The sequence below is a fragment of the Nothobranchius furzeri genome, chromosome 12, assembly GCF_043380555.1.
Source record: "Nothobranchius furzeri strain GRZ-AD chromosome 12, NfurGRZ-RIMD1, whole genome shotgun sequence".
In the NCBI taxonomy this organism is placed as follows: Eukaryota; Metazoa; Chordata; class Actinopteri; order Cyprinodontiformes; family Nothobranchiidae; genus Nothobranchius; species Nothobranchius furzeri.
In genome coordinates, this window is record NC_091752.1 from 6,254,314 (window position 1) to 6,276,601 (window position 22,288).

Below are 22,288 nucleotides of genomic sequence, written 5' to 3' on the forward strand. Positions count from 1 at the left end.
CAGCGTCAACACTTCTTCTTTGCTTTTGCTTATATTCCGCTTCACCTGCAACTTTTCCAATTTTACAGATTTCAGTTATTTGGCGAAGTCTGCCGAAATCCTTTCTTACTGAATTACAACCAATCAGCATGAATTAACCACAAGCCCCGCCCAGCCACTCTACCGGGCCATTTCCACGTGCATACCCCGGTTCAGGTACTCAGCTGCTTCCCGAAAAGGCCCGGAATATTCCACGAAGGTCCGGTAAAATGTCCGGTAAAAAGTTCCAATAGTGGAAACACAGCTGATATCCACCGACTGTATACGACTCATGAATCCATTAAACCAACTTTAAACACAAATAAAGAAGTGTCACATATATTGTTTAAATTGTTTATTAAATATTGCATAATACCAAAGTCACAGCAGTGTTTATTATCTGTATTTTAATATTGTCAATTTAACATCACTGCAAAAAGAAGCAAACAAACCAAAACTGTTGCAGCTTGTTTGTCTTGTTAAAACCAGCCCATTCTTATTATGTAGATGCACGGTGTCACACTCCTAGGTACAGTAACAGACACGTCTTATTTTAGTAAATGTCCCTAATCCGAGACTAACGGGAAAACCGTGGTTACAGTAAATAATGTCAGAGGAGATCTCAGCGATCCTCCCAAAAAAAAAAAAAAAAAAAAAAAAAAAAAAGGTAAACGAGGCACAACTTTTGAATCTAACGTTATGATCCACACAAATGGCAGCGTGAATTTCAAATGCATTCAACTTTCTGTGCTTTTCCACGAATCCTTCAGGTAAAATAATCCACCGGAAGCAGCGGAGAGCTCAAACGCTCCCGCCACTTTCAGTCTATATTCTGATTTACATATTTACAATGCTTCCTGTCCCACTCTTTTCATCCCAGATGGAATTAGAGATCATTTTTACATATTAGTGTACACCACATTCATAAATTCATACATTCATACATGTCCAGATGTTAGATGGGAGCACAGTAACACAGACGGCTTAATGTTTACTCTTTGAAACGCATGTTTGGGATGGAAAATACTTCGCTCCTCATGGAGGTAAACCATTTAACACATTCATAAGGAGCTGGAGGGTAAAACGCATGTGGAGGCCTCAGTGGTGAATACATGAACGTTGTATTAGTTCTGCACAGGCAAACCCACAAATCATAACGCTGAGCAAATACGCTCTAGCTGCTGTTGGCAAATAGTCAAAAACAGGAGCAAAAACCCGATAAAACCGCAAAAGGATGAGCGAAACACTGATTGTACTTGAGGTCCTTCATGAATTTGTGCAAAAAGCTACAAATATTCTCATCAACGTTGATCTTCACCGCTCAGCTGGAGGTGAAACTTTCAGGAGAAACAAAAAATTAAAATGCCTTTACTAAAGAAAAGATCTTTGAATTTTGTTTAAATTATGATTTAGATGTTTTCAGGCAAACACCACAGACAAAAAAAGTTACTTTTGCACTTTGAACAAAAAAACAATGAAATCACAAGAGAAGCCTGCAATAACAAACGTGATTTTCACAAAGCTGCCTACGTTGTTAAGCAGCTGGCCGGTGAACAACAGCTGCATGCAGCTGGGAGCAGGTCATAACAAGCACTAGAACATATCTGCAGGTAGTATCAGACTAGCACAGACGAGCACAGGCCTAAAACCAACGAAAACTCCACGCTCACAGAGAAAAAGACACAAAACCCCCAATCTCTTTTTAGTGAGAAGCTTCGTGCGGACATCTAGTGAGTGCTACCACGGTGTGAGGGAGATGCGGAGACCCACCGGACGACACCAGCAGGGCTCACAGGAAAAGTAAACCCAAAATAAATCTGGTACAACCTTTGGTTGTTAGGTTAAAGAGACGAACACTGACACGTCTGAGGAGTTGGTTGATTCTGCAGTGTGCTAAGCTAAAGCTAATCAGAAATTGTAAACATTACGTATAAGAATACATGAAGTTTTTAAAAGGCCTCTTAAAGTTTCTTCTTGAAAGTATTGTTCACTGAAAAAACATTTTTAATTATTATTTCTGATTCTAACGGCTCACTCTGAGTGTTTCGTGCAGGCTGAACATGAAAATAGTCTCCTACACCTATCTCCTGCATTAGCTTCTGATAGAAAACAGACGGTGAAACTCTAGGATTAGAAAACCCTGACAGATCTACGTCACACTGTCACTTAACATTCATGGACTCACCCATCTGGACTCAGGACGGGGAAGGCTGTTGTTGGTTTAGTGTCCAGGAAACACCAAAAGCTAACCATTAGCATTAGCAACTCCACCACACAGAACTACTCCAGGCTTGTGTTATTTGTGGAGATAAAACATCAACTTTGCAGAGCAAACAGAGTCGGTGGTAGAGTTGTGTTGCTGTTAGCCAATCAGAGGCGAGATGTCCACATGTCAGGAGACAAGATTCCAGATCCTGCCGTCTAAAGCTACATTCTCCTCCAGCTGACTTCCTGAAACAGGCGCATCAGAGCTTTTTTATCCCTAGAGTACGACTTACGAGGCATTCAAAAGTAACGATTAAACGAGTGACCCACACCTTTAATGAGCTTTTATGATCAGCTTCTAAATTTTAAAAAATGTCGTTTGTTAGTCGGGATCTTCTCAACATCGCCTAACAAGAAGCTAAATGCTAACGTACCTGTCCTGTGGGTACAACAATATTTACCAGCATTCTAAACACTTATGTTTCAGATCCCTTCCTGAACGGTCTCTGTCTGAACAAACGCTCGTGTCCCCCATATTTAACGGCTGTCCGAAAGGCTGCTGTCAGCTGATATTTTTGGTGCATCCAGAAGTCAAATCCTAAAGGCTTTTTTCACTCATCTTGCCAAAACAAATGTTAAAACAGCATGAACCTCTTCTGAAGTTGGACAAGACACCTTTGCTATTGAGTCAACGAATATTTTTTCACATTTTACATGGAAACAGAAAAAGTTTGATATGTCAGTAATATCAGACTTTTTATGTTAATATCAGATTGAAAATAATTATTTAGCAATTTACCGAACAGTCCAACCAAACTATTTTTCCACGTAAAAACACGACCTTATTAGAAACGATCTAGAAGATTTATTTGGCCAAATCATCAGTCTGTAATTAATTCTGTTGCAATCTCATATATCCCCCAAAACCACTTCAAAAGTACCAATTAAAGGAACAATTTACCTTTTGAATGTGCGTGTGTTAAAAATGTAAATCAACTGCGTTGCTTCACCTTCATGAGATCCACGCAGAGTTCATCCCTCTGACAACCGTTTCTTTAAGGTAAACGTGGAGTAAATGGGAAGCTAATGGCACACGTGCATGTTCAGGGACTGAGGATGACTTTTGGATAGAAAAACAGAAAAAGCAAGGCAATACTGAGCAGTATCTAAAGCATTGGGAGTCGTTGATGCATCAATGTTCTTCTAAAGAAGGAGCCACTGACTTTAGAGTCATTAGGAAAGGAATTCTTCCAGATGTTTCGTTTTCTGCTTGACCGACTCATCCAGTCGTCGCGTCTCAATCGCACTCTGGTCCTGAACGGATGCATGCGACAACAGCTCCAATCTCACGTCTTATTGAATGAGATTGATCGCTTTAAAGTCCAATTTAAAGAATAAAATCCACTGTATGACTTCAGCGCTGCCCTGCTGCCTGCTTCCAGGCTGAGGTGCTACACTAACACTCGTGTACGACAAAATCACACGGACAGATCGGAAGCTAGTATCTTCACAACACAAGCTGATAGGCGGTGTTTTCAGAGTTACTCCACACGTGGAGATGGGTTTCTGGGGTCATGGCTAGGACAGTTTTTCTCAAACACAAAGCTGCTCGCCGGGCTAAATGACTATTCTAACAACAGCCTTGCACAGTAGTAACGACTTCCCAAACTTGACAGTGTGTTACAGCCAGATTAGATACGATTACAGTTTCACTTCCTTCACGTAATTCCCAGGGAAAGTCCCAAACTGCTTTGTCCGCTTTGATGTACCTGCAAAAGCAAGAAAAGGGAAACACGTTTGAGCTCACCTGGCTGCAATTTATCCCAAAATAACTGCAAGCCCCACCAAGTTTGAAACTATGCCGTTAATCATTAGAAATGGGACCGTAATTCTGTGTGCCCTGGAGCACCAAGCGGCCGTTGGCCGTGGTCCTACAGAAACCCCAGGTAGCTGCATCTGTTCAGTGGGACGTACCGACAAACCAGCCGTCGTCACACTTCTCCATGACGCTGACGAGATCTCCTTCCTGTAGCTCCAGCTCATCATCGTTCTGAGGCACATAACTGTACAAAGCCTGGAAACTGGAGCAGCACATGAGGACAATTTGCTAATTAGTGATAACACAAACCATGATGGGAATTTAAAATCTAACTTGGAGCCTTTTTGGGTCTGGAGTTTCATTAAAGGAGACCTATTATGCAAATCTGACTTTTTGTGTCTTTCTCTGCTGTTTTGTGGGTCTACACTGCCTCTATAAAAACTCCTGACGTGATTAATAACCCATCCATTCATAGTGGAATTTTAACACTAAAGCCATTTGAAAACGCCACGTATTGTGATGTCACGATAAGGAAAATTAGCGTGGACCTGCCCAACGGTTGATGCCAACCCTGGCTTTACACTGCTTGCGTAAACACCGTAACGTACGCGAAGCGTAGTACGCAGCTAATAGCTACCCTTATAGTCATTTGTTTGAATTTTCCCACCTGCTGCAAAGCAGACAGCAGCAGCAAAATGATTTAGCTCTGCTTGTCCTTTTAGCAATGCTCCATTGGAACCTCCACAGCCCTGGCCAATCCGATGGCATGCCAATCACAGCGCTCTATCGGTTTGGTGGGCGGGATGATGCGACGGAGCGAAACCAAGATGACGGCTGCTCATTTGAAACAGATTTAGCATCAACTTTGGACTACTTAGACTGGCTTTTTTTTTGAGTCAAGAGGTACTTAAGTCCTTTATTTAGAAAAAAATAATGCATAATAATGCATTTGCGATCGCGGATACAAGCGGCCGAAATGAGTTTCCTCCGTAGGGTGGCCGGGCTCAGCCTTAGAGATAGGGTGAGGAGCTCGGACATTCGGGAGGGACTCGGAGTAGAACCGCTGCTCCTCCGGATCGAAAGGAGCCAGTTGAGGTGGTTTGGGCAACTGGTCAGGATGCCTCCTGGACGCCTCCCCGGGGAGGTGTTTCGGGCATGTCCTGCCGGCAGAAGGCCCCCGGGTCAACCCAGGACACGTTGGAGAGGTTACATCTCCAATCTGGTCCGGGAACGCCTTGGGGTCCTGCCGGAGGAGCTGGTGGACAAGGCCGGGGAGAGGACGGCCTGGAGCTCCCTAGTTGGGATGCTGCCCCCGCGACCCGGACCCGGATAAGCGGAGGAAGACGACGACGACGATTTGCGTTTTCTTTGATGGTGTATGGTGGACTTCCTTGTTGACTGACATCACATTATTTGTTGTCCAAAAATATGTGGAGAAAGTTTGAAAGAACTGTAGATCCCACCCCACGACTGAGATCCATCTACGGGTCGTGGCCAGACTACATATTCACATATATAGGATGATTTGTTAGGCTAGGTCTGAAACGCTTCTGATGAGAAGGGACCTAGTACTGAGGTTGGAGGGGAAATGCAGCTCTTACATTGTGCGCTGCTTACGCATGCGGTGGAATGCCTAGGTTAGGGAGGCTTCTGCTCTGGATGTGCAGGAACAGCAGTTCTGCTTGAAGCCCCTCTTGGATATCAGAGTTCCTCACCTCATTGCAGCCAATCAGGGGACGGATGGGCGTGGCTAGCAACATCTTTTTTTTACATTAACTCATTCACTGCCACTGACGACTAAAGTTGTCATTTTAAAACCAAGCGTTCACTACCAACTAAAGTCGTCATTTGCATGTTTTTACTGTGTGGGCGTCGGACGAGCCCCCGCACCGTGAGAACAAACATCTCAGCTCTAAAGCCGATCTTCATCCACGTACGTCACACGTCACGTGATGAGGAAGCAGAACATCCATGTGTTAGGAGATCATTTTGGGCCGCTGCTGTAAAAAAAGTGAGGCGCGAACTGGAAAAGCTTCTGCCGATCACAATTCAACAACGGATTATGGAAGAGCGGATAACGCTCGAAACGCTCGGATGTAAGAGGTGAGTCTCCTCTTTGTTTTGGTTGTTTTGGCGTCCTCTTAAAAAAACTGTAAAAACGGTGAGAAACGCTGGCAACGAAGGGCTTCACCGATCAGGAAATGGCTGGCAGCGAATGAGTTAAAGTGACAGAGCCCTAAAACGGCTCATTCTGAAAGGTACTAAAAATGTCTAAAATATCGCTTTATGTGAGAGATTGTCATACACACGTTTTATATCGACTTTAGAACTATTATAACTTGTTTACAAGTGGTATAATATGTCATCTTTAATGGCAAAGATCTTGCATGGTCAGTCAAGAGTATTACAGGAATAACCCTTTGCTTTTGCCAAAGAAAGATGTCTCTCAACCTATAAGAGTTCAGAATATGTGCTGGAAAAGAATTTCATCTACCATGAGACCAGATTTGAGCTCAATATATTAAAAATGGACAAAGACGTGGCCATTTTTCTGTATTTGTTGCTAATGTGACAACCATTTTGAAAGTGGTCAGTTAAAGATGTCCATACAGGACAGACCTTCAGAGTGTTTCATGAAAATCCAGGCCGGTGGTCCAGGAGACATTTTGGTGACAAACAGACGTTATCAGGAGATAATAAAACAGAAAGGACGTGGACTCACATTCCACAGTTGAGACGGCTCGGCTCTGGGCTGCTGCTGTGGGACTGGGGTTGCTGGGAAATGATGAGAGATTGTTTACTGGGGTGGGGGTACAGTCTGTGGAGTGAGTCATTATGGTGGTGGTACAGGGTGCTGCAGTACCTCACCGAGGTCTCAGCAACATTCAAGATCTCATTACACACTGCCTCCTAGGAGTGGCAGCAGAGAGACATACAAGAGTCCCACGGAGGACCGAAGTGAAGTTGAAGAAGGGTGGGGTTAAAAAAGGGAGGAGAAGCAAAGATCGATTTAAAGCCAGGAGGGTAAGTAGAGGTGTTGGTGGAGCCCAGGAGAGGAGGGACGAAAGGCAGGACACCAGAGCGGGAGCATGAAGATAGGAAACGTGAGACAGTAAGTTCATATTTACAGGAGATCAGCCAGAGAGGACATGCAGTATTAAAGGAAGCAGCTCTTCAACAATACCACAGCTTCGCCCTTAAGATAACTGGCACCACATTTATATCCTCGTGGAAGCAGAAACTGGGTTTTCAGCTGCTGTTAGCAGGTTTCCCACACAGTGTCATCCTACACCACTGAAAATACAAGTTATGCTTTCCATTAAAGCTGCTATAACAAATTTGGAAAACAAATGAGCTAAAAACATGTTTTCATGTGGAGGTTGAAAGAAATATTTAAAAATGTAATAAGGTGGTTCTCTTGCATTTGTCTCAAGTTATCCACCAATTAGAGCAGCTCTGGAGGTAGAGTGGGTTGTCCAGTAATCAGAAGGTTGCAGGTTCCATCCCGGCTCCGACCAGAGAATGCTGCTGTTGTGTCCTTGGGCAAGACACTTAACCCCCCCCCTTGCCTGCTGGTGGTGGTCAGCGGGAGCGTGTGGATGACTGTGTTGTGAAGCGCCTTGGGGGGTTGTAGAACCCAAAGAAGGTGCTATACAAATACAGGCCATTTAACTAGAACACGTTTCGGACTGAAAGCAACCATTGGACCAACCGGTGGTCGGTGTCACCGAACCGCCGCACTTTCCGGGGTCCTCCATTCATTATGCACTCAGGTAATCAGCAACAAAACACCACTGGTGCGAGAGGTTCTCCATTCAATAATATCAAGAGCAGGAGAAACAGCCGGCTGCTACCACTTCAATTTCAACCCCAAAAGAAAAACTCAATTTGAAGTCACGGACAACAAAAGACGTTTGGACCAAGAATACAGCGACTGGTGTTTAGCACCATCTGGTTTCCTGCGGCATCGTAGGTTTCCGGTTCCGGCAGAAGCGTCTCAGGGAAGACACCCGAGGGGATGGGTGAGTGTTCCGTGACCGCGTTTGCGTTGAAAACCTAGCTTGTTCTGCAGATTCATTATAACAGCTTTAAATACATGCACATCTGAGAATATAAATCTTGTATTTTCGTAATTTTGTCAGCATATTAGTTTCAGTACAGGCAAGTTATTAAGTTTCAATAAGTAATCGAATAAACTGTGCGAATGCGCTTTACTTTTTAAAACTAAAATGTAGGACGAAGCTTCTGTGAAGCTTCATTCTGGTGCCAAAACGATAAACTTCTCCCTAAATACACAGCAACGGTAAGTTATGGATGCAGATGATGTTAGTTAGACGGATGTGACACATTAAAAAGAAATGATGTGGTTTATTTATGCAGCAAATAAAGATGATCTGTCATCTCACCACAAACGAGTCGACATTGTTGTTATCCTGGATGTCATAAGGCATCACGGGGCTTCTCGAGCTGGGTCGGTGATGGTCCGCTTCATTCTTCACAAACTGCAGCACAGAAACCAGCATGCAGGAGTTCATGGAAAATCTCTGTTGTTTATGTTGCTACAGTTCAAAACCAGTACGGCTGGAAGCCTAAATATACTCACTGATCGATACGTCGCCGTCCTAAATAAACTCACCAGCCGCCGGAGACATCTAAGCTATCACATAGAAGAGCGGTGACGTGGCACCAGGCAACTTGAGCTCTCAGCTCAATCCCAAAAATGCAGAACGGCCTCACCGGTGACACGAGGACTGACACGACACCATCAACACGACGCCTGACCTGAGCATGACGGATTCTTGGTGACGTTAAACCTTGAAGATGGCTGACTGGGCAGGCCTGGTTAGCAAACTAGCATCAGCTTACACTTAGCTGTTTCCCGTATTCTACTAAAACCACAGCAGTTTGGTTTGGGATCTTTTCTGAGGACCTTCAACTGCACCTCTCTAGAGAGTTTTGGGACACTTAAAGTGTGTTTCTTAGATGTTGCGGCAAGTTTCTTTAGCTTTGTGATACAGAGTTTACATTGGCAGTACTGACGAGCTAACGGCTAGGCAAAACTAATGTATTTCTCATAAATCTACACCACCATCAATGTTGTTTTGTCAGAAATATAAAGTAATACTGCATAATAATAACACATCAAACTTATATAGCACTTTTAGGACACTCAAAGACGCTTTCACGCACTCTCACATTCACACACTGCCAGTGATGGTAAGCTACTTTGTAGCCACAGCCGCCCTGCAGCGGTCTGATGGAGGCGAGGCTGCCATTTGGCGCCGTCGGCCCCTCTTACCACCACCATCACAGGCAAGTTGGGTGAAGTGTCTTGCACAAGGACACAACAGCAGAGTACCCCTGGGGGGAGCTGGAATTGAACCCATGACCCTCCGATCATGAGGTAACCCGCTCTACCTCCTGAGCTACAGCTGCCCCGTAATTCTTGCGTCAAAAATTTTACACGACGAACCATAAAAATCTAGTGAATTTCATGATTAAATCAATAATTAGAGAAAGTTTGAGCTGAGGTTAATTTGTTTCACCTAAATGGTTAGTATCAAGACAAAAATAAGGACATCTCTAGTTTGAAATTCACAAGACTCAACCAATAGGATCGCACGACACATTTTGATTACACATTAAAAGTTCCAAATGCTATTTTAAACCTTTGACAGCAAAAGCGGGCAGAGTATATGATAAAATATTACCGCTGGTATTATCGAGATGTCATTTACCTTGAATACGAGTTTATTTTGCCAACCTGAATTTGGACCCGGAGACAAAATACTTCATTTCAGTGAAACTCCGCCCACGCCCGCTGTATTGGTGGTTAAGGTGTCCAGTCTAGCACTCTGACCACTAGACTACCAAGTCGGATTCATGACACCGGTGCTGGCCAGCAGAAGCAGGTTTTAGACCAGAGAGGGGCTGGGCCTGACGACGAGACTAGTTTTCATTGACGTTTTATAGGATTTTCAAAGTAAAACTCAAACTTTGCAGCTGAAACAGGATATTGCGTGAATGCAGCCAAAATGGTTTTTTTTCATGAGGAAATGATATCACATGCTAAAAAGCTAAAAAAAAGGTGGATTTTCCATGATATGACCCCTTTAATACAGACTTGATGTCCTCGACTGAAGTATTTTGATGGCAACTTGTCAGTCTTGTGCTCTCACCGCCAAACAAAAATGTACCAAACCCTCAGTAAACAGTTGTTAAACATCCAAGGAGCCTGAAGGCTACTAAATCAACACACCAACAGAGCCAAACAGATAGAAGTTAGTAGTTCACACAGCAACATGCAGGTAAACCAGCAGATCCACGCAGCCAGAGCCAGCTGCGGGTCAAACCTCCAGGTCAGTTTCACTCGTGTGCTCCAGAACATCTACTCTACCAAACGTCAGAGTAAGCCAAAGATGCATCACCGCACACCGTGCAGAAAGATACCTCTGCAGGGTTAATTCGCCTGTTGTGGCCCCGGTCCCCTTCACAGCTTTCTCCCTCCGCCAGCTCCTTCTCCCCCCTGAGCCAGCCCTCCAGCACCGGCCCGCTACAAGGACTCACGCTGCGGGACAGATGTGGTGACGAAGTAGAGTGCAGGAAGTCCTCCCTCTGAGGCGGAGTGAACGTGAGGAAAGGAGTGGTGGAGTTTGGTCTGGGAGGGTGGGGCGGGGGCAGGGGGGAGGCAGATGGTGAGGCCATGGGAGAGATGCAGTATGGGCTGCCGGTGATGAGAGGCACGGGGCTGGCAGAGTAAGGAGGGGGCAGGTACTCTCCCCAACGGTAAGACACGGTGGGCGGTGGTGGGAGAGGCGGGGTGGGGGCAGCAGGAGGGCTCCCACCTCCCACAGTCAGGGAGATCCACTCGGAGGAAACGGCGTGGACCTCAGGTGAGACGGAGCGACGGGGGGAGCGAGGGAGAGGCAGAGGGGAGGTGGTCAGACGGTTATGATAGAGCTTTTTTTAGAAAGGAGTTGAGAGAAGGAGAAAAAGTCTTCAGAACAGCGAAGGAACAAATGTAGAACAGCAATCAACCCGGTTTTATTCCCCACTCCCCACCAGTGTTTAGAACCCAACACCACGTCCGTTAGCACGGATGTGTACCTGAGGTGAGCTGGTGGTGCTGCGCTGTGGCGACAGGCTGACCGGAGGGTCAGGGAAGTCCACCCCGTTCTTCACACGGGGCCGTTTGTGCACTTCCACGTAGGTAACCGGGAAGATGCCTTGTCGATTGGTGCCTGGGATTTTTCCTTCATACCAGTTCTCATCGACTCTGCGAATCAGCGTGATCCTCTCGCCCTGAACAGACAGACAGGTTCACACTTTACAACACAAGCACACAACATGGCTGGCCTGAGGGGATGAGAAGTAATTAGATGATAAAGCCTAGTTCTCCGTCTACGGAGGGCCGGAGACACACAAGGCCATTAGATGTCATTGCAAGGGCTCTCCCAACAGGCTCACAAGAACGGACAGAGTAGAGCTCAGTTTTCTAAATATTGGTTGAGAGCCTGTGTTACGTCCCCGACATGAGATGTTAAAAGTGTGAAGGATGGGGAGAACATAAGAACTGGGTAAAAAAATGGGTTTTTAACAGACGAGGGAACAGAGTGCTGGTTACTTCTTGGCTCCCAAACTTGTGTTTAAGTCAGTGGACTTTGTTTTGTGAATGTTTGGGAGCATTCGATGTCTGTTTTAAACGTAAACCCTTGGCCATTTTAACAATGTGTTTAAGTACTTTTAGATTTGGAGCTTTTTTGTCATTTTAAAATCCTTTTAATAAATCAATGTTTACAATTTCCACAACTGAAGCACATGCCTCTGTGTTACTCCCCGTCCTTCTCCATATCCACCAATAGAGGACGTAACACAATGGGGGCTCGTCCGGGATTTTTTAATAAAAAACAGACCGTGAAGGAATGTACAAATCCCCTGGTGGTGGTAATTTTAATGGTGTTTTATTTGTTTTAAAGGTTTTAAGCAGATGAAGTCGTGGATCACTGGCGGGTGCATCTGGAGGCCCCGCCCCCGCAGGAGGATCCAGTCAAGCATAAAAGGACCCAGAGATGACCCCCACAGGCAGGCTGATTGGTCAGGATGCCGCTTCCTTTAACTTCGTCAACAGCAAAAATAAAACAAGAGCCAAAGATATCTACCGGCAAAGACACGGAACAGACTGAGGAATGTCTCGTGGAAAAGGTCTGACGATGTGAACCGAAGGAGTACAAAGATACGCAGCAAACTTTTTATTCATGTCAGGAAACCACAGGAAACGCGAGTTTAGAGGCGGTGACTGGACGAAGAGGTGGAGGACAACTTTGTCTGTTAAAAAGTCTTTGAAATACATAAACAATAAAAACACGATAGAGATGTTGTGACTGCAATGACACCCCAGGAAACTGCTACGCCCTCTACTGTCTTGATGGAGAATAGTTTCACAGCACTGACTCCAACGTAGAAGTAGATCTTTCTGTTTTTCCTAGTTTTAAATATAACACTTTACTTTCTTTTATTGCTTTTATTACCTGCCTAGGGACTGCAGATGTAAATTAGCTCTGGCGCTAAATCTGGCATATTTACTGGTGCCATTTATCGTTGAAGTTCATTAATATGCACTGTCCCTATTAAATAAATAAAAAAATGAAATGAAATGAAAACATCTCCGTCGATACGAGTGTTTGTGAGTGCAAAGCTGCTGAAGTATAAACTACGCTTAAAGGTATTTCGGAGGATGTTTCTGATTTTCAGGAGAGAACCTGCCTCCCCACGTTTAAAAAAATGCACTCTGTTTACAAGTAGCTGCCGGCCTTGCAGCTTGCCTTTTTGCCGAACTATAGCTTACCCGTCGAGCAGAAAACCAGCAACAGTGGCGTCCGTGGGGAGCCCAACCTTCGCTTTCAGCACACGCCACCGTTGAAAGGAGTCTCCTAAAATAACTCTGGTCTTATTTCTCACTTCGGAGGCTTTTCTCTCATCAAAGACTTTAAAGACACTTTTTCTTGTGACTCTCGGCCGTTATCAAAAGAACCCGGTGAGAACGGCGAGGAATTAAGGCGCATTGCTTTACACGTAATCAGAATGCGCACGCACAGTAAGTGAAATCAAACCCGGGAACGAGCACGTACGATGACGGCCGTGCGTGAAAGCTCCACCAGAATGACTGACAGTTACGCAGACCGATGGTTGAGATTATCCACCCGGGAGAAAAGGATCCTCTGCCACACCTTTAACTTTTATTTAACCTGTTGTAGTTTGCTTCTGGAATGCATTGTTGGCTCTTTTTAAAACACAAAAAAGGTTTCTCTTCACCTTGCTGCTGACGGTTTCGTTCGCGGCTGCAAACGTCCTCAGAGCTGACGCTGATGGTGGTGTCACTTCCTTCTCCGTTTATCCGCAGGCAGCAGAGGACGTTGTCGCCCTCTGCTGCCCGCTCTCCCCTCTCCGATGATGCAGTCCCATGCGCGATCCAACGAGTAAACTCCATTGTCTCTGTTCATGGTCCCACATCCACGTCTCCTTATCTCGATAGCTTCTTTTATCCATCTTTTGTATTTCTGTTGTTCGGTGGTTATGATCCGTGTGTTGTCCCAGTCCATTACATGGTTTTCTCTTGTGCAGTGATCTGTTACGGCTGACTTCTTTATTGTGCTTTCTGCCTCTTGTTTTGCTGCTCTTGTGAGTTTTCGACTTGTTTCTTTCTCGTACTCCTTTCTATGTTCTATTGTTCGTGTGTTGAGTTGGCGTCCGGTTTCTCCTATGTGTGTTTTATTGCAGAGTTTGCATGGGATTTCGTAAACGATTCCACATTTAGGTCCAGCTGGTATCTTGTCTTTTGGGTGCACTAGTCTGTTTCTAACTGTTGTGTATGGTTTTGTTGGTGTGTTTATGTTGTGTTTTCTCATAGTTGCTCTTATTTTTTCTGTTATGCCTCTGATGTATGGTAGGGTCATCACTGGTTTTGGTTCTTGTCTTTCTGGGTTTCTGGTTCGTTGCTTTGGTTGTTCTTTTCTTTCTGTTGTTGTTTGTTGTTTTCCTTTGTTATTGCCCATGTCGGGTATCCGCAGGTCTTGAAAGCGTGTTGTATGTGTTTGTCCTCTTGTTTACGGTCTCTTTCTTCTGTTACCATGTTTGCTCGGTGATATAATGTTCTGATTACTGACATTTTGTGTATGGTGGGGTGTTCTGATGTCCATAATAGATATTGGTCTGTGTGTGTTGGTTTCCTGTATGTGTTTATGTTTAGGGTCCCGTCGGTCTGCCTGGTTATTTCATGTCCATAAACTTTATGTTGCCTGTGTCGTCAATGTTATTCAAGTGTTGTGTTAGTGTTTCTGTTTGTCCTTTTGGTATAGTGCACCCAAAAGACAAGATACCAGCTGGACTTAAATGTGGAGTCGTTTACGAAATCCCGTGCAAACTCTGCAATAAAACATACATAGGAGAAACCGGACGCCAACTCAACACACGAACAATAGAACATAGAAAGGAGTGCGAGAAAGAAACAAGTCAAAAATACACAAGAGCAGAAAAAACAAGAGGCAGAAAGCACAATAAAGAAGCCAGCCATAACAGATCAATGCACAAGAGAAAACCATGTAATGGACTGGGACAACACAAGGATCATAAACACCGAACAACAGAAATACAAAAGATGGATAAAAGAAGCCATAGAGATAAGGAGACGTGGATGTGGGACCATGAACAGAGACGATGGAGTTTACTCGTTGGATCGTGCATGGGACTGCATCATCGGAGAGAGGAGAGCGGGCAGCAGAGGGCGACAACGTCCTCTGCTGCCCGCGGATAAACGGAGTAGGAAGTGACGCCACCATCAGCGTCAGCTCTGAGGAAGTTTGCAGCCGCGAACGAAACTGTCAGCAGCAAGGTTTCTGTGTTTCAAAAAAGAACCAACAATGCAGTTAGAAAAGCAACACAGCAAGAAAGTACCAAAGATGTTTACTTCTGGAATGTTTGGAAAATAAAGCTTACAGCCTGGCTCATGAGATCAAACTACAACTCCCACAATGCACCTCACCTTTCTGAAAGACATTTCCACCACCGTGTCTCCTTTGAAGTTGAAGCGGGCGACAGCTTCTCCGTATTCCAGCACCTGAACTGGGGCGCTTTTCTTAGGCTGGGCTTTCTCTGTCGGGGGCAGAAGCTACAAAAGAAAAGAGAAAGCTTAGTCACCGGGGAAACACTAAAGGACTCGACGGTTTCCTAAAACCAACCTCAACGTAGCTCCGTGGGAAAATACCCACTCTGCCATGATGTTCACCTTCATACCAGTTTTGATCTATTTGTCGAATGATGTACACGATGTCTCCCTTCTGAAATGGTAATTCCCTAAAAACAAGTGGTAGATTAAAAAGTGGGATTATTTATCATCTCACCAGAAGCAGGTTTATTAAAGGAACATAATGGCCACTCTTCTCCACCTACTTCAGACTCTCTGCTCTGAAGTCGAAGCGAGCCATGGCCGGAGTTCTCTGTAGAAACATTAGGACTCATTTAGGGAATTCTCATTTTTCTAAAAGTCACAGCTCAAGTCAACTTCTTTCTCATTATCGTCATTTTCACAGATATTCTGGTAGGATTAAAACAGAATAAACTCGCCTATCAACTCTTAAGTGTAGACCAGGGGGCCTGGAGGGCCAGTATCCAGCACGTTTTAGAGGTTTCTCTGCTCCTGCACTCTTGATTCAGTGGTTGAATCACTAGTTCTGCAGCTCTTCAGGCTCTGCAAAAGCCTGTTAATCACCTGCTGATTGCGGTCAGGTGTGTTGAAGCAGGTTAAAACAAAAACATGCTGGATACTGGCCCTCGAGGCCCAGAGTGCTAAAATGTTGGATGTTTCAACGTTTGCATAATTTGTGAGACTAAACTAGCCAATGATGGCAGTTTCGCATCTGAGCCAGCACAGACCGGGCTGGGTGGCGTCGGTACGCCCCGCACCGGTAGGGTTTGTTCACACACACCCCTCAGGAGCAGGGAAATCACTGAGCACGTGGGCGGGGCAAAGGACACACGGAAAAAGCCGTGGCGTCTCCCTTAAACAACGGCCATGCAACTCAAGGCACGGCAATGCTGTCTTTGTGGGTGTGTGTGTGTGTGTGTGTGCGCTCCTCACAGCAGTGAGAAGGAGAGACAGAGCGCTGCAGCTTCAGTCTGTGTGTGTGTGTGTGTGTGTATGTGTGTGTGCTCCTCACAGCAGTGAGGAGAATATGAGGCCAGAACGGTCCCAATAAGAATTAAGTCACACAACGAGTTCCACAAATGCACATATTCATTCAGAAATCCACACTCTGTGTTTCACAAATATAATTCGGAGGAACACAAATGCACACGCTCATTCGGAAATTCTCACTCTTTGACTCATAAGTATAATGTGAAAAAATAAGTCACGCAACATTTTCCACAAATGCACACGCTAATTGTGAAGTTCACACTCTGTGGTTCACAAATATAATTTGTAAGAACACTTGTAATATAAACTCACAGATCATACGAATTGCTGAATGTGCATTTACGAACAGCTTCTCATTTGTGAACCTTCCTGCGTTCGTGAGAGAAATCGGTGTGCTGAATTTTGAGACTCTCCTAACGTCGCAGATCAACAAACGTCACCATTGGCTAATGAATCTGTCAATCAAATATATGATTCCACCAGGGCTGTTCGCTTTCAGCCAATCATATGGCTCCTTATGTTACGGAACAGATCTGCTGTGCGCATGCGCATTGCAGTTCACACGGCAGAGCGGGATGGACCGGTCACAATCTGTGAGTAACAGTTTTATCTTATTCCCTCGTTGTAATCCATGCAGCGTTATAGAATTAAGAGTAGACGCGTTCTTCATGGTCAAGTAAAATGTTTAATGTTTTATGTTCAATTCAGTCGAGACGTTACGTGAAGTCTGGTCCATTCTTCATCTAGTTTAACATCAAGCTAAACTCAAGCGAACATTTGTTTAGTTAGCGCGTCTAGGTACCCTTTTTTTAGGCCACGGTTGTCAAACTCAAGCCCTTGGTCTATTTGTATTTGCCCCGCAAAATCAAATGTCAAATATATAATATTAAAACTGGCCCACCGGGTGATTTAGCTGTTAAGACTACTAATCCCATAGTGCTTAGCGGCGTTAGCGGGCGAGACGAAGCAAGCCCTCTTTTATGTTTACGATCATTAGCGTCCATGCTAGTAGAATCAGCGTGTGCAGCGTTACCCTCAGTCTTAAACAACTGAAGATACTCCTCTAAGCGCCCAGTTTACTCAGCGAGTTTCCGACTTTGAACGCCTAGAAAGACGGTTTCTGGCTGGAACAGGTGACCATCAGAGTGTCGCGAACTGAGCTGGAAATATTTCATTGTCATGCACTTTTTCTGCTCTAAAGCATGAAAGTTAATAACTGAGATATTTTCACAGAAGATAATTGCTATTTTGGTTTTTGTTGTTGGCCTGTAAAAAAAAGATTAAACTTACTCTAAAATGGGAACTGGACAGACTACAAATTGAAGAATAGAATAGAAAATCCCTTTATTGTCCCTCAGTGGGGAAACTGTGATGTCACAGCAGCAATAACGTTCATTACAGGAGCCAAACAGGAGAGTAAAACATAATAATAAAGAGTAAACTAAAATAAAACAAAACAGACAAACTTAAAATATCCAAAAGGTAAAACAATCTAAATACTGAATATGTACACATTGTAAGGAGTAAAAAGAGTAAATAAAAATTGAGACACAAGTAACGAGTGATGTGTTTTATTTAAAATGCACTTGCTCGTGTGTAAATTGGTCATATCAGATTCTGTGTTCAGATGCAAAAATAAGTTTCTTTCCAATTGAATAACAAGACATCTGTAAATAAACTTTTAAACAAATATTGAGTTTGGCCCGCAACTTTGTCCCAGTTTTTTATTTTGTCCCATTGTGAATTTGAGTTTGACACCCCTGCTTTAGGCTGTGCGTGCAGTAATAAGGAGACAGACACTGGCTGAGCCAGTGCATAAATGTTTGATTTTCTGGCGGTGGGCGATAGTTAAAGAAATATTATTTAAAAAAAATAAAATACATCTTTAAATTTTGGCCATTGAGCTCTGGCACATAATAAACAGAAATACTGCTTCACCATTTCATGTACCTTTGAATCTACAGTTGGTCTTATTTAAAAACGTTTTTTTTATTAAAACTATCATAGCTGGCGTGTTAAAAAAATAAAAGTGCCATAAGATATTTGGAAGTTGTTATTTTATTTCTATTACCCAACAGTTATCCAATCCATGTTTGTTCTGTTTTTTTCCTCTAGGAATCATTGAGGCGTGACATCCTTCAGAGGTTGTACGATCGACTGTCAAGCATCTTGGAGAGGCAACCTGTTGATGGGGAAGGGCTATAGTTTGCTTGTCGCCACTATTTAGTTTTATTAGGTGCTCTAGGTGACATTGTTGATGTAGGAGAGGATATACTTTCTGCTCTTTCAGATCTGAATACTATTATCCAGCAGGAAAGAGATAATCAAAAGACATTAATATCGGTACACGTTGAAAGAGGTTCTCGTGGCCGCCCACGATTGGCGGTGTCGCGAGAGGCTCTCGAACACCTTGTGGAAATGGGTCTGCCAACAAGTGTCATTACCAAACTCCTTGGTGTATCCAGAGCAACTCTATTTAGACGGATGTCTGAAAATAATATATCTGTATCTGCCACATACAGTAAATGCAGTGATGAGGAACTAGATTCATTTATCTCAGTAATGGGTACAGGGTAGTCCGAGGTGCTCTGCTTGCCCAGGGACATAGAGTACAGTGGGACCGACTCGATGCATCATGTATCGTGTGGACAGTGCGGGTGTACTTGCTCGAATGACACGTCTGGGATGTGTAGTGAGAAGGACGTACACAGTTCCTTGCCCAAAGTATATGGTGCACATTGACACCAACCACAAGCTCATCAGGTAATGTCTGTGTGTAATTGGAGATGTTATTTTTTGTTTTGGGAGTTGCATTTTTAATTGTCTGTGTTTTAACAGGTACAGTTTTATTATCTTTGGGGGAATAGACGGTAGGTTCAACATTGTCAAGGACCAAACAGCAAATGTGTTTTCTGGCTATCTTCTGTTTTATAGGTATGTTTTACACGTTTAACAACTTATATTTTGAAGTAGAGGGCTGCATAGGATTGGGTCCCAGCAGGAGCGGGCAGTTAGAACTTTGCTGCAGGCCGGAACAGTTGGCTAAAAACCAAAGGGATTTTACAGAAATCCCAAAATATACACATAATTTTTTTGGCATATTTGTAAAGTCGTGCTGCGCAGTGGTTAGAGCTGTTACCTTGCAGCAAGAAGGTCCTGGGTTCGCTTCCCGGCCTGGGATCCTTCTGCATGGAGTTTGCATGTTCTCCCTGTGCTTGCGTGGGTTCTCTCCGGGTACTCCGGCTTCCTCCCACAGTCCAAAAACATGACTGTTAGGTTGATTGGTCTGTCTAAATTGTCCTTAGGTGTGAGTGTGTGTGTGATTGTTTGTCCTGTGTGTCTCTGTGTTGCCCTGCGATGGACTGGCTCTCTGTCCAGGGTGTACCCCGCTTGATTGCCCGTTGACCGCTGGAGATAGGCACCGGCCCCCCCGTGACCCTACGTGGCCAAGCAGGTTCAGAAAATGGATGGATGGATGGATGGATTTGTAAAGTCTCTCAATTAATGTAAGGGCTTGTAATAATCATTAGCCTTTACTCCTCCATATTGATTTTTAAATGGAAGAATATGCAACACAATCCCATGAATCTAACAATAGTCTGTCATGCCATGTTTTCTCCTGCACGATGAGTGAATACACAAAATCAGTGCATCTTAATTATAGTGTGGGTAATAGTTCTAAGTGTCACGGGAGAATGTGGGAGTAACGCACATTGCGGGTGGTCAGAAATTCAAAAGAAGCTGGCGGGAGAGCGATGAAAACAGTGTAGTGCAGTGGTCTTCTGTAAAATATGCATCTATCACTCCTGAGATTTGACACAAACAATACAGTTTATCAGATCTTAACTTATTTAATTATCTAACATGTTATTGTATGGCTGTTGTACCTTTCATTTGGTAATTGATTGTTTTGGCCCGTCATAGGAGAGTGTTTGTGCTTGAATTACATAGATCATGTACCTGAAGGTAGCTGACAACAACCGGGCAGACACCCACCTTGCCTTCTTCAGTGAAGCTGTGAATGAGCATGGCTTTCCTCTGAGGTATCCATGTTATTCCCAACTTTACCCTCTGTTACCCTGTTACAAATCTGCTTTTGCCTAAAGTGTGTTATTGACCAAAGATAACATGCCATCTGAGGTCATATAGTGAAATTTAAGAAATGAACATTTCCCTCTTTCAAAAAAAATTTCCCCAGCAGAGGGTTAATAATGCCACATTGTTTACTCACTTAGTAGCAAGGTACTTAAGGAAATCTCTGTGAAACAGAAATGGATGTAGATTGTTGTAGATGTGCATTAAAATGTTTGAAGCAAGATTCTAATGTTTATTTTTTTCAGGGTGAGAGGAGATCATGGCGGAGAAAATGTAGGTGTTGCAGAATTAGTGTTCTCAGTTCGTGGAACTGACACCAACAGCTTCATTGCAGGAAAAAGTGTACACAATCAACGGTGAGTTTAACCTCATTTGGAAGCTTTATGTGTGTGTGCGTGTGTGTGTGTGTGTGTGTGTGTGTGTGTGTGTGTGTGTGCGTGCGCGCGCCTGTGCCTGTTGACCTGCCCAGGGTGCACCCTTCGTCTCACACTGACTGCTGGAGATAGGCAGTCCCCCTGCGACCATTCAAAAGATAACTCAAGTTGAAAACGGATGTATGGACATGTAAATGTGTGTGTATATTATAATTTTCTTTTATTTAATCCCCCTCCAAATCCAGGATCGAGCACCTCTGGCGTGATGTCTTCATGAGTGTTACTGATTTATATTACAACATCCTGCACTCTCTGGAAGACCAGGACTTGCTCGACATCAGTAACATCCTTCACATGTTTTGTTGCCACTATATTTTCTTGTCTCGCATCCAGGCCAGCCTGGATGTCTTTAGAGATGCGTGGGACACCCATCCAATCAGGACAGAGGAAAACATGACACCAAATCAGCTGTGGCATCTGGGCCAGACTCTGAATCCTGTTTCTGATCCAGGGGCAAATGTATGTTCTGTTAAAATGACTGATCACATGTCAAGTTGATCCTTAACTAAAAATCAAATGTTCAACACTTTGATAATCTACCTCTGCACTATGCTTCTTGGATTCAAGACAAAATGGCTGTTGAAATCACAGTTCTGTTTGTGTGCACCTCTACTGAAGTGGACACTGTCAACTATAATGTCATGACATTACAAAGTCATGACACATCTGCAAGTTCAAAATGCAAGGCATTAGACCTTCCAGATGTGATATTCTCACTGCTATTTTAACATAAAAGTAGCCCATTAATAAAAAACAATTATTAAATAATGGACATGCTAGGTTCTGCCTGACATCATTGATGTTAAGTAATTGTTAAAAGGTCATGATAGGGCTTGTATTAAATGTGTTTTCTTGAGATTCATTATGCACAATGTTCATACACACTTTCTTTTTCCAGGGTATACCGACACCAGAGATTGAATGGGAGGAGAATGGATACATGACTGAACCTCATCCTGGTATCAATGTCCCTGTGCTGGACAGTCCTCTTTCAGATCATGAAATGTTGGAACTGCAGGACAACATTAATCCGTTGCTACATTCAGACTCTTTTGGAGTGGACATATATCCTCACACTGTCCAGTATGTTGAGAACTTACTTGAGGCTAGATGTGTCATGGTCTGCGTCTGCGTCTTTCCCCATGTGTCTCCTGATGTTCTCCATCCCTCTCTAGATTCCCCTTTGGTGTTTCATAGCGCCCTCATGTGTCTTTTGTCTGTGTCTCAATTATGTGTCTTCTGTTTTTAGCCCTTTAGGTCATCCCCAGCCCCTCCAGTTGTAGCTCCAGCCTCTGTGTCCATTCCCCAGCTCAGTGTATGTGTGTGTTATTGTGTGTGTGTGTGTGTGTGTGTGTGTTAGTCCTGCCCTCAGTCTTTGGGTTTAGTTTTGTGTTTTAGAGTTTTAGGTTTATTTGCCCTCCTCTGGTTCTGTTTCCCCCATTTGGATAATTATATTCACCTGTCTTCCCTCCAGCCCTCACTCCACACACCTGCTGCCTGTTTTCCTAATTACTCCTCCCTGAGTGT

General features: G+C 44.0%; 1 protein-coding gene across 12 annotated transcripts in view; it reads right to left on the reverse strand.

Moving 5' to 3' along the window:
* Positions 1–358: 358 nt before the first annotated feature.
* The window catches only part of LOC107375556 (sorbin and SH3 domain-containing protein 1), a 99,971-nt gene continuing 78,041 nt past the window's right edge, over positions 359–22,288 (reverse strand). For 8 of the 12 annotated variants that reach the window (XM_054749905.2, XM_015944136.3, XM_070542172.1 and 5 more), the window contains 9 exons: positions 15,488–15,534; positions 15,277–15,391; positions 15,081–15,206; positions 11,150–11,344; positions 10,493–11,002; positions 8,449–8,544; positions 6,765–6,952; positions 4,198–4,304; positions 359–3,992 (listed from right to left, as the gene is read on the reverse strand). In XM_054749905.2, coding sequence (XP_054605880.1) covers positions 3,925–3,992; positions 4,198–4,304; positions 6,765–6,952; positions 8,449–8,544; positions 10,493–11,002; positions 11,150–11,344; positions 15,081–15,206; positions 15,277–15,391; positions 15,488–15,534 — 1,452 coding nt within the window. In that variant the 3' untranslated portion in view covers positions 359–3,924. The remainder of the gene's footprint in view (positions 3,993–4,197; positions 4,305–6,764; positions 6,953–8,448; positions 8,545–10,492; positions 11,003–11,149; positions 11,345–15,080; positions 15,207–15,276; positions 15,392–15,487; positions 15,535–22,288) is intronic. The other 4 variants (XM_070542175.1, XM_070542176.1, XM_070542177.1 and 1 more) reach the window with 4 other exon arrangements.